The following is a 12,982-nucleotide window of genomic DNA, read 5'->3' as shown; positions in this document are numbered from 1 at the left end:
TAAAAAATGTCCAACAATACTTTTATACAAATGTACTTAAGAAACAAGGAGAAACAGTAAAACAATTTTTAATTGATTATGCAAACTTCCTACATGTTACTATGTTAAAAAACACTAACTAAAACCAATACATGTGTATTAAAGTCTAATGAAATCAAATTTGTCTTTGGGACAAAAATCACTGAGTTATACATGTATTAACTCTGAGTATACAACTAAAGATACATATTAAGGCTACTCCAGTATAACTTTCCTGGAAGGGTGGTATTTCTGATACTTTACACAATTTAATGCATTGAAAAAATGAAATTAATTCTCTAGGTGGTACCCCTTATGAATTGTGGTATTCCCTTCAGAAAGATTTTACTTGAATAGCCCTTAACACATCCTTAATTCTTAAATAACTTCCATTAACTCCATTGAATTATATAATATATATAAAATACAATTTTACTTCTCAAATTATAATAGAGAAAATTACTCCATTTTTGCTGAAAGACTACTGACATTTCAAAGCATGAAACCTACAATGTATTTAAAGATTGCCAATATTTCAGAGAATGAAAGGCAAATTTCACAATCGAGCGAATAAAGGCATTTATATATTTTTACAATGATAAATAAATGCATACAACCGAAATGTAGTAAATTTTGTCTTCTAATCATGTAGAAATGAAAAATTTTTAAAGGGGTAATTTACCTACATTTTAGGTCATGAAATGTCCATGAATAAAACCTCAACACAAAAAATCTTAAACTATTGGACTGTGAAATTTCCACACATACAAAATGTTGAATTCAGCAAATTGAGTAAAATAACACCCTGGAAAAATTTCCACACTGACAGTTTTGTTTAGATGGAATTTGATTAGTTTTCACATCAATTTTACTTCCTATTAAATTTTTGGCATACAAAATATTTTATGGTCCTCTTAGTTTAACATTTTAGTCTTCAATCCCTTTACTGAACTTCTCCCTGATTGTCACCAACATTATATTCTACCCAGTCCAAAGCAATGGGTGCTGATAGCATTGTGTCTGTGATGGCAAAAGCATCACACAGGGCTAAGGACTGAGGAGAGATTTGCCTACACAAGTCTGCTGCTAGTTCATTAACTTTAACACCAGCTTCTAATGAGAGTGTCTTGGACACTGTAAACCATCCCAAGTTTTTTTCTAGAATGTCAACAAGGTACAGATGATACAATGATGTAAGTATTGGCTTCAGAGATGAATCAGCTTTGTTGATTTCCTCGGCAAACCTTTCACTGACCAACCTCTCGCCAAAACTCCTTGCTGCTCCCTGAATCAAGTCATTTTCTTGGTACATCCACGTTTCAAAAAGTCCTTCTTTTCCTGCAGCCATCATCTTCTTACCTAGGCTTATAAACAAGGTGTTTTCACGTTTCAATAACAAATTGTGCAAATATGCCAAGCTGGTAATATCCTCTGCCAGTGATTCATCAACTTTATTAGGTTTGAAAACAGCAAGCCTCTCTTTGGCAACCTTCTGCATTAAGACACTATTATCACCCTCTGCTGTCATTGCAGCATGTGCAAGTCCATGGAAGCTACCAAATCTATTACAAGAGAGGTACCCTTGACCTCCACACCTCTCTCTTGATACAGAAACTGTTTCTTCTAGATGCCAAGATGCTAAAGGTTTGATAACACAACACATGGTCACCACCTCTCCATGTTCTGAGCCATCTTCTTTCTGGAATGCCCAACAATCTTTCACATAGTCGAGGCCAAAATTAATTGCATAGGTACGAGCAAGCAATGGAAGCAATGCACGTTGTTGCAATTGATACTGGAGTATTGGGGTATCAGATTTTCCAGTCCTTCCTACTGCTAATCTGGTAGCAGCATATCTCAGAGCTATTGCAATAGAAGCCTTTGTGCCACCCATTGCCATGCTGGCTATGCAGATTCTGCCTGATAGGAGCTGGTCTGCCACAGTTAAAAAACGTGCCCTGGAACTTTTGATACTTGTGGAAAAACTCCCATCATCTTCAATGTCAGAATACTTGTTCAGAAGATTGTCCTTAGGTACTCTGACATTGTCAAAAAACAGTTTAGCATTGTCTACTCCATTTAGACCCATTTTGTACCCCATGTCCTCTACTCTCACTCCAGGCATTATCTTGAGATCATTGTCCCTGATCCTCACCAAAACTCCATGGATTCCTGTAAAATATAATATTCATACTTCATTATCCTATATAATGAATAATTAAAATATATTAATGAATTCCACTACATCATTTTTTTTGTATCAACTATAGCACAAATTTTATGCCATAATTTTAAGTTTTACAAATTTCCGTTTAAATTAAGTAAAAAAAAATCCTTTCATTCATGACCAAAACATGCTTATGTTGGTATACATTGCATAATTCTACAAGGTAATAAATTTTTTTTTTTTCTAATTTTTTTGTATGAGTGAGGGAGGGTACACTCTCAAAACAAAATTATCCCATTATATCAACCTTTTAGCATTTCAAAACTTGTGACCTAGCCATATAAAACAGATTTCAACTTCATTAGAATTACCATAGTTAAGATTTTTATACTAGCACATTTAATTTAGAAAAGTTCAAGTTTCATTACAAATACTATCCTTACAAGTTACTGACATACTTATAATCATACAAACCCTGATTTTTTCCATCAACCATCAGCTGGGCAAACACTATGATATGTTTAGCATGGACAGCACCATTTGTGATCCAGTATTTCTGAGCTGTAGTAGTGGGTGTGTTGACAATCAGCTCCTGAGTAGATTTGTCATACGTAGCGGTTGTCTCCATTTCTACTGCATTGTTCCCATAGCCTAGTTCAGTCAAGCCAAAGCAACCAACATCATCAAGAGTGTCAATACCTTTTAAAGTAAATACATCTACCTGTAGTATATTCAAGCAAGTAAAAATATTATAACAACTTACACCACATTCATACATATATATCAGAGTTAGAAATACTAGCCTGCCCGCCAGCCTGAGACTAGCTATTTTTTGGCAAGGCTGGCTAATTTTAGCAAAAAATCTATATAGCCATACAGTAGATGTATTGAAAAGTCGTATTCAGGACTGGTTAGAATCTGAGTGAGTTTCCTACCCTGATGTATATATATACCTTATTACCTGTCCTATGGTACATTGTCTGTCTGTCTGTGCAACAAGTAGTACACCCAATGTATGATGCCTCCCTAATTTATTGTTGTAATGTGTGCCTTAATTGATTGAAGCTCCATTTCGTTTTGCAGTGTTTTCTAGTTTCTGTTTAGAGTAATCAAGGGAACCAAGGTTATAGCGGTTATCAAAAGAATGCAATCCAGGGACAAAGACCAGGCATGGAAAACAGACATACACAACAAAGAACATATAGTAACTAAAATCATACATACAAAGTAACAAAAGCAAATGAGCAACTCGTACTCCACTAAAAACTGGGAGCATGGACCAGGTGCACCGGTAGGGTAAGCGTCATCTGCTTTTCTAGAAACACCCGCCGAGTTGCTCATAAAAAGTCAAGTCCAGGGTAGACTAACAAGGAAAGGAAAACTATGACCCGTTGAATAAATCAATTTTCGCGGTGCCTATGGATACACCATAAAGATCCACGAGTTCATGACGACGACCATTAAACTTCTAAAGTGATGACTTCAATCTTGTAGCAACATAACCCTGTTCCAGAAGCCTACATGTATTTGTTAGAGTTCTAGTGTGATACAAAAAGTCTGCGTAGTTTCGGCAAGCTCTGGCATAGCGTATGAGTTGTGATATGAACACTCCATACGCAGGTGCTGAAGGGATGTTGCCACAGATGAAAGGAAAGTTGACAATTTTGAATGAAAAGTTTGGTCAATAGTGTTCCTTTACCATCGATTTCTAAGTGTAGGTCAAAATATGAGGCTGACCTCACCTTAGAGAATGTAATTGGGCCTTTAACCAAAAAAATAGAGGTTAGGTATAATGTGCTTTAAGGCATCTTAAACGGGTGCCTGTTTCAAATACTTATTATAATATATATACAAATGTAGTATAAAGTGTATATGAACAAGAGCCCTGCACTTAAAATAGAATATTTTAAAGTTAATGGGTTACCTGCACTACATTTACATGTACATTTACAAACAATGTCCCAGTGCATGTAATTATTGTTTTCCCTTTCATACAAGCAATGAAATCTGAAACAAGAAAAGTGGGAGCATGGACCAGATGCCACAGTAGGGTAAGCGTCCTCTGTTTTTCTAGAAATGTATCTCTTCCATTTGTCTTTTGTAACAAAGTGATGTCCAATATACTTACATAAACTGTACATACATGTGCACTTCATCTGCATTATTTTTCTTTCAAATTGGTAAATATGTCATCATAATACATGTACATACTGCAAGGTATTCTTACAATATGAATATAAATGAAGTAAGTCTTACCCTTCAATAATTTGCTATGGTGTCTTTCAGTTCCAAGCTTCAAAACTGTGCCTCCAAAAAGATTGAATTGTACTGTCATCTTGACTGTCATAGCTGGATCTATAATGGATGCTAGCTCATGTGCAGCAAAAATACGATGAGGATTACTTCTAAAGTCAAGAACTGATATAAACCCAGCATCGCAAATTCGTTGCAGTCTTTTCAAAGACAGGTCTCTTTCTTCAGCCAAAGGAATGTTGTACTTGGGTATCATTACAGGGTCACTGACAAATTGGCGAAACTGTTTACGCATTTCATGATTGTCATGGTCCAGTAGTTCTGTCATTTTTGCAACATCAAATGAGGCCTCTGGCACATTTTTTCGCAATTCATTAGGTTTTGCTGTGGCTGCAGTGACCTGGTAACGAAGGCCAAGACTAAATGGTTGAATCTGGCAAATTGAGTTTCTGAATTGACCAATCAGAGGTTTAGAGTTGTGAGCATACTGATGCCTCAGCACAATGGCAACAGCTCGAAGTTGTCTGGATCGTAACATGGCTGTATACCTTACACTGAAAATGAAATGAATCTTAGACAAGTTGGACTCTTGAAATCTTAAGTAGAAACAAATAATTAAAATAAATCAAAACTTGATTACATACAACAAACTCTCTAATGTTTTTTTTTCAGCACATCAGGTTATTTTGAATGTGTCTGCACACTGTGGTTCAAATAATCCAAAACAATATACTCCTGTAAAATATTGAATACAAATAAATTTTTAATATATGAACATTTGTTTTTGGACTACAATACATAGTCATTACAAATCAAAAGGAATGTTTCTATAGTGTAAACTGCAAACCACCAACCAGGCTATTTCATATACATGCACATACCCTGCCTGAAATTAAATTTTAAGCATTTCTTAAATGTACATTGTATTTTGCATCTAAGGTCAAATGAAGGTTTAGCCCTCATAAACACTGAAGTTAAAAAATAGAACATCCAATTATGGAATAAAAAAAGGTTAGCACAATACTAAAATTAATCATAGATAGGAAAAAATGCAAACTAAGTCACTCATGATATTGAATTTATCCAGCACAATGTACATGTGTATTCTTAATCATTAAAATTATCAGGTGGAGGAGAACAAGATTCCCTGACCTTTCAACTCATTTATGAAACTACTTTTCCCCTAAGTTTTGGTAAACAGAAAAATGTAGTATGAAGCTAAGATATTGTTGAATGGCAAACTAAAGGTTTTATTTTAATATTTGCAATAATTTTGTTAGTTATGATCATTTAAAGTAAAGTTGTTATTGCTGTATGTTCACTGCCATGTGTAAATATGAGATTTCAGTTAGTTGCAAATCTCTTGTATATTTATGTCTGCTAAAACAGAGATTACAATTTTATTTTTGCATATAAAATTTTTCATTCCATTTCTTCTATGTTTGTACTAGTTTGTAAATGCTTTAACCCAAATATTATAATCTTTGACAAGATTTGAAAATTCTTAAAAGGAAGCTAAATTCACAACTATTTCTAAAGGTTGTCTTTTACATAAATGCCCTTACATAAATTGCAACGCCGACGGATTTTCTAAATTTGGACTTTGTACTTTGTTGCAAACGCTGTCCGCAGGCAATTATTTACAGAATAAATCTAACCATGACTATACTTTTCCTTAACGATACTGCCAAACGGTAAAATTAGCGATAAATAATTGCACGATAGCAACAGTGCATAACTGATTAAATGCACCATAAACAATATGAAGTTAGTTGCGCTTACATGAAAGGGGCGTCTTGGAGCGGGGATAGAAACGTTTCGTAATCAAAGTGTAAATGATGTCTAGTTGGACCAATCTTCTTTTGTCCCATTTCGAGGGGTTTCAAATTTACTTTCAAAAGTGGAAGGCCCTGGACTTTTCCAAGTTTGAGACAAGTCCACTTGAAGGAAACCAAAAGTCCCCAATAAAGTGTCAATAAAATTGGATGAAGGTCCACGACCTTGGCAAGGATTTTTATAGGAGACTACTATCCTTGATCTAGGTAAATACGATGTCAAAGTTCCTTGGTAAGAACAGGGAGTATATATAAATTGAACCCCTAATTTATATCAAGGTTAACTTTATTATATTTGGTAACTGTATTATGCAAATTAGATATTAGGTAAAACATGTTCAGTATGGTTTCATAAATGAGTCAACTCATTTATTTGCCACCAAAATCAGACTTGACAAAACAATACTTTTTTTCAACAACAAATTCAATCCATTCATTTATTCATTCATTTATTCATTCAATTCACTTATTATTCACTCTTATTATAAGAGACATTAAAAGATTTATAAATTATAAAGAGTAATCAAGGGAACCAAGATTCTAGCGGAAATCAAAAGAATGTAATCCAGGTACAATGACCAGACATGGAAAACAGACAAACACAATAGAGAACATAAAATAATCAACATAATACATACAAAGTAACAAAAGCAAATGAGTAACTTGAACTCCACTAAAAAGTGGGAGCATGGACCAGATGCCACGATAGGGTAAGCGTCCTCTGCTTTTCTAGAAACACCCGCCGAGTTGCTCATAAAATGTCAAGTCCAGGGTAGACGAAAGAGGAAAGGAAAACTAAGACATGTTGAACAAATCAGTGTCCATGGTGCAGATGGATACACAGTAACGATCCTCGAGTAACTATAGAATGATGCAAAATAATAAAAAAAAGTCAAAGATACAAAATAATTAAAGAGTAAACAGGTTAATTAATGCACGTGAATGTAAATGTCAGAAAATTTTCGAATGCAGAGTTTACACGAACCTAGTGTTTTGTTCTGGGAGTCAGTAAGGAGTTCAAGTTTAAGGAATAAATGAACCACTCATTTTGATTTTAAAAATGCAAAAAGATTTGAAAGTAAAATTAAACTGTTAAAAAGAGATACTCCTACAACGTAAGAGGTTGAAATTCCGCTCCTCCATACCCCAACCAAGTCAGAAAATAGCTTGCCAGACAACGTACCTCTAACACTGCTGGAGTAAAACAAGATAACCAGAATACCGATACACAAGCATTCAGAGTCTCTCTCTTTCTTGATTGATATTATGTAACCTTTTACTTATTTGTATTGAATTATATCGGAATGTCCCGTGTAAGACAATAGAACCAAGCATGAGGTATTGTTTCCACTACACGTATCAATTATGCCGCCCGACTAGTTTGTTAACACATGAAATATACTACAGTACTCGGACTGTCCGTGCGAGACCCGATAGGGTATTCAAGGACGTAAAAAATCGTCAGTCAGTCAGTCATTCGGGCTGTATATTTGATATCTAGGAGCAAACCTTCTGTGAACCAGACGAAAGATCCAGTTGTAATAGAAACAGCGAATGTGCCACTATTTTCAACTTTTTTGTGATAGTGTTATGCTCGGTTATAGATTCTATTTCAGGTAACAATTTCCCACTTGAAATGGTATAATTACTTTTTATCATGATCAGGGTATGACATTAAAGGTTATCCTATTGCCTGGGAAAAGTTAAATTAACATTCGGACAAGTAAAAGTTCTATGATATCTGTCCGAAGGACAACTAAATTTCTCTGAATTTTCAACATAAATTATTAGTAGAGGGCAACCTTACTTATTTTTTGCCAGAGAATTTTTTTTTTAACCTGCCTTAAATAACTATGCGCTCATAAAGTTAACGTCAGTCCCTGGTTAATGTGGATTTTAAAGTTCTCTTCTTTCTTGTTGTTGCTATTTTTCCTTACCTGATAAATAGAGTTATCTATCTTTGCATAGTAGACTGACTCTCATTGTTAAGCAGTCACATTGTACGAGTAACTTACTCTCCTGTCGTTGAATACATTAGTTTTAATAAATCAATATGAATGTGGTCTGTTAGGATGTAATGTGTATACGTGTGTGACGCTTTATGTTTTCCATTTTCTATAATATGCTTATATAATTAGACAATAAAACATTTTAATATATTATCAGCTTCATTTGAGCTATCATGTGTGTCGTTAACTTTAAACAAAAATATATATACCGATTGGTGGATTGTTACCAATTTTCAGCAGCATCATGTAGACCAAGCACTAAGCGTGGTCGTCATTACTATTTTTAAATCACAGTGGTCAGTGGTCAAATCACTCAAATCACCAAATCCTAACTGTAAGAGATATTTGGCAATACTAGTAAATGTTACCTCTCTCTCTCTCTCTCTCTCTCTCTCTCTCTCTCTCTCTCTCTCTCTATATATATATATATATATATATATATATAAGAAGTAATATGATGAATCCTAAAATGTCACGATTTTTTTTGTTTTTTTTTTAGCTTACAATGTAATAATTGCAGTTGCGGATATGATCCTTATGACAAATCTATCTACAAAAGTCTATGAGATTCCAAGTTATTATTAGAGTTATTGGCCATGAAAGACCAGAGCTATTTTTGTAGTTTTCAGCTTATTACTTGAAAACCATAACAGACGGAAATTTTCAATTGATGTTCAGGTAATTTTTGAAAGCCTACGAAAGTCCTTGAGGGTTAAAGATGTATGACAACCTTTATCAGATGATTCATAATTTGATATCATATACAACAATGTACAATAGAATTCTAATAAAACAAACTGAAATGGACGATGTGCTGTGAAAATGTGCACTTTTATTGTGTCTTTCCCTATATATTTCAAAAAATGAAATCGTTAATTTTACTGTTACAGGGAGGTAGTTCTGTTTTTGAGATGTTCGTTTTGTTTTGGTTGGAATTTAAATCGTATAATCTGTATAAACTGATATGCAATTAAAGCCTATTATATATATATATATATAAGTATGACCTAACTAGATCTTCCACCGTCCGTGCGAGACCCGACAAGGTAGTTAACGACGTTAAAACCCCTCAGTATAAATCTTCCAGTGTATACCCCTGCTAGCTGGTACCTTCTGCATTCAGGCAATATGTACCAGGTATGAGGATGTGCTATAGTTTAGCTGACTGTGTAGCATATTATGTTTGATCCGGGCACTTCTTATTGTTGATCGGTATGTACCCTAGGTATATACTTTCGATTCTGCAGTATGGCAAATTAAATTTTGCTGTGTTGCCAAGTTACAAGGAGGTCATCGATCATATATATACCGTTTTTTGTAAATGGTCCCAAGAACATATTAGCACTATGACACTATAGAAAGGCAAACCAATTATATATATTTTTTTGTAGTTTTTAGCCACTACCAGAAAACCCACACAATAGATAGAATCAGTGGCGGATCCACAAATTGTGTGTATTAAATCATGAAAAACACTCACTTCGTGATCCTCGCCGGTGCTCCTGTCCTTACCTGAAACTCTGGATCAGCCACTGAGAATGTCGTGGTAAGAAAACTCCTATTTAGGGTAACCCCCTTGAAAGTTATAAGGATTTGCCAGCTTTGTCAGTTTTTGGCTTAAATTTTGAGAACAGTAACAGATAGGAACGAGTTTCAGTTGCTAGAATTCATTCCCGACATCAAATATGAAATAAGTTTCAGATGAACTTTAGTCCTTTTAGTGCGTATAGGTTTATCTATTGACAGAATGGATCACCAAACGCAATCTTATGGGACAACCATTCGACTTTTAGGGAGAGGGAGCTAGTAAGAATATTTTAACTCGAAGGTCTTTCTTTCTTTTATATTTTCTCCACTACTTGAAGCACACATCATAATTTGATGAGAACTGATAAAGCAACTGTACTTGAGCAAAATTATGCATGTGCAGGTTAAATAATGGTGCGTATAAAAGGTGTGGATCCAGTATAATTCTGTTCAGTCCAAAGGATTTGATTATAAGTCCGAATACTGGTACAGAATGACAATCTACGATTCCCAACCACCACCATATATTATAAAGGATCATAGCAGCACTCCACTACAAAGATAAGCATATAGAGCGATACATTCAAAGATTACATGTCTTTTGATATTGTAGATTGGATAAACAAATACCGTTATCCTTACAAATCACTTCATGCCTATTCAAATATTTTAATTAACCGTTAACATATTCACGCAACAGTTGTCATTTACGAATATATCGTATATTGATGGTCACTTCCATTTTTAACTGAAGGCTATTTATCAATAGTCAATACTTTAAAAATACCCAAAGGATCGCATACATACGAATTATGAATACAAATATAAATATTTTATAAGCTCCAACAAGGCAAGAAATCTGCGCAAAATCCAATATATCAACATTTGTAACCCTTATCAGTGGCGGATCCAGAGTTTTAGTTAAGGGGTGGCCCAAAAAATATTCCTTGACAGGATCACCGGTGAGGATCACGAAGTGATCAGAATTTGCTAGGGGGGTTAGGGGCATGCCACCCAAGAAAATTTTGAAATATTAAACCTCAAATCCTGCATTCTGAGGGTATCTTGAACAAATTTCAACAATTTTTAAAAATTGCAATTTTCTAAGGAGGGCCCGTCCCCCGCCCCCTGAATCCGCCACTGCTTATAATAGGTATGGTAACAACTTTTTACATGGTTACACTTGTACACATTTCATTGAAAACCCTGTTTCAACTTTTTCCTTTATGCACAACCACAGTGGTACATTTTTATTCAGGTTACATGCATGGGTACAATGGTTGCATTAACTGTATACAATGGTTGCACCGGTAACATCTAATCATTTAATGTTTTCCTTGTGCAGTTTCATAGTTTTCACTGCATTTTAAGTCGGGTTACGTGGGTACACTGGTTGCTTTAACTGGATTAAAGGTTACATTAAATTTGAGTTTATTTCTAAACCCAGGTTACTATGGTTACAATTGTTACATGGTTTACTAGTACATCTTATTATTTAATATTTTCCTTGTACAGTTTTTTAATTTTCAGTGCATTTTAAGTCAGGTTACGTGGGTACACTGGTTACTTTAACTTCATTTAAGGTTACAGTAAATTTGAATTTTCTTTCTTAACCCAGGTTACTATGGTTACATCTCATTATTTAATGTTTTTCTTTTAGTTTCTTTTTTGTTTTTAATGTAGTTTTAGTCAGGATACATGGGTAAACTGTTACAATGGTTGCATGGGTTGATTTGTGTCATAATATTGGTACAAAAACAATATTTTTTTTAAAGATATAATTTATTTTGACAAATAATGTACATACATGTAAAAGTATTCAACAAAATAAATTAATATGTATAACAAAATATATACATGCAGTAAAAGTATGTGAAATATGATTATAATTTTGTTATTTAAATTTCAATTGAAAATATATATCTTTTTAATTAATATTTGTTAATAATAATTGGAAAATACCAATCATATAAATACTGCAAATATTTGTAAGGAATTTGAAAGAAATAAGAAATATTTACTGTAAAGCTATGTCAACTTATAGCATAAATTTGAAATACAGAAACAATTTTTTAAATTTTTACGAGTTTATCAACTAGAAAAATTGAAAGTGTCAGCGATGTTCAAGACCATATCTAATTTCTTAAAATTGTATCAGGTACTAAATCTTATAATATAGAAAATTTAAAATATTACAATAAAAGTTCATTGGTATGTCTCAAGTGTTAATTCAGCAACCACAGTACTAGTTCCACTCTGCATTTGTCTTCTCTATTATCCTGCACTTGGTTGTTGTTAGGTCTGTGCACTTCTTGTGGTACCATTGATGGCAGGCATCACACTGGATCCAGAGAAGAAGTGCAGAACCCTTCTTCTGGCACCGACCGCACCTTTCTTTTTTGTTGCTGGTCCAACTGTAGAGAGTATAGGTGGATGCTGCTCTGGAAGCTGCTGGTCTAGCCATGGTTCTGGTTCTGGTTGCTGTTGGTTTGGTTCATGCTCTGGCTCTTGCTGCTCTTGGATTTGAGGTTTAAAAAGTTTGTTTGTTTGTTGGGGTTTAACGTCCGAGCAGCAATATTTCAGCTATATTCAGACGATGAACATGAATTTGATGATAAAATGAACATGAAATGATGAAATGAAAAAGGGATGGGTCACAAGGACAATGGGGTCGAAAAATTTTGATTGCCACTGGAAATATAGGGAGAGGTGGGTAGGGTCGGGCAATTTAGCCTCCTATGGCGGAGCCCTATGGTTCTTACTCCGGGAGAATACCACAGTAGGGTTCTTTAACGTGCGAGGAACGTGGCATCTTTCCCAACACGGTACACCGCTATGGTTTGCGGTCAGGTTTTCCGTATTATAGCCTGACAACCCCAGCATGTAACACGCCGGGGTACCCCATTCCACCACCTGGGGCACACATCCCAGTTGCTCTGTGGACAGAGCGCCCTAGGCCCCGGCTAGGGTTCTGAGCACTATTTAGTCGCCTTTTACGACAAGCTTAGCGCTGCTGCAGGCCTATTCTTTTAACACCCGGACCTGCACAGGTTTAGAAAGAAACTCAAATTTACTGTAACCTTGGAAATAGTTAATGTAAACAGTGTACCCACGTAACCTGACTAAAAATGCACTGAAAAACTGAGAAACTTTGCAAGGAAAATATTAAATAT

The 12,982-nt window shown here is 34.8% G+C and overlaps 1 protein-coding gene across 4 annotated transcripts; it reads right to left on the bottom strand.

The window, feature by feature from the left end:
* Nucleotides 1–52: 52 nt before the first annotated feature.
* LOC148609976 (uncharacterized) lies at nt 53–6,251 on the bottom strand. Of its 4 annotated transcripts, none has more exons than XM_088541654.1 (4): nt 6,221–6,251; nt 4,442–4,992; nt 2,660–2,884; nt 53–2,190 (listed from the first exon to the last, which is right to left on the bottom strand). In XM_088541654.1, exons 2-4 carry the CDS (start codon nt 4,974–4,976, stop codon nt 962–964), a joined length of 1,989 nt encoding a protein of 662 aa, XP_088397780.1. In that variant the 5' UTR covers nt 4,977–4,992; nt 6,221–6,251; the 3' UTR covers nt 53–961. The 4 variants fall into 4 exon arrangements, with proteins under 4 accessions (XP_088397780.1, XP_088397781.1, XP_088397783.1 ...); XM_088541655.1 differs by having other exon boundaries at nt 6,004–6,231; XM_088541657.1 differs by lacking the exon at nt 6,221–6,251 and adding an exon at nt 6,097–6,214.
* Between the last annotated feature and the right edge of the window lie 6,731 nt (nt 6,252–12,982).

The sequence above is a fragment of the Perna viridis genome, chromosome 8 (assembly GCF_037379345.1).
Source record: "Perna viridis isolate PV_CMFRI_1.1 ecotype Kerala chromosome 8, ASM3737934v1, whole genome shotgun sequence".
Classification (NCBI taxonomy): Eukaryota; Metazoa; Mollusca; class Bivalvia; order Mytilida; family Mytilidae; genus Perna; species Perna viridis.
This window is presented reverse-complemented; position numbering and strand designations above follow the sequence as displayed.

Bases quoted from the DNA above. Each gene is read 5' to 3' on its own strand.
- LOC148609976 (XM_088541654.1), bottom strand. From the start codon at position 4,976: ATGTTACGATCCAGACAACTTCGAGCTGTTGCCATTGTGCTGAGGCAT. The intron at 2,885-4,441 runs GTAAGACTTACT...TTACTTTAAAAG, and splicing joins CCATAGCAAATTATTGAAGG to GTATTGACACTCTTGATGAT. The intron at 2,191-2,659 runs GTTTGTATGATT...TATATTTTACAG, and splicing joins GGTTGATGGAAAAAATCAGG to GAATCCATGGAGTTTTGGTG.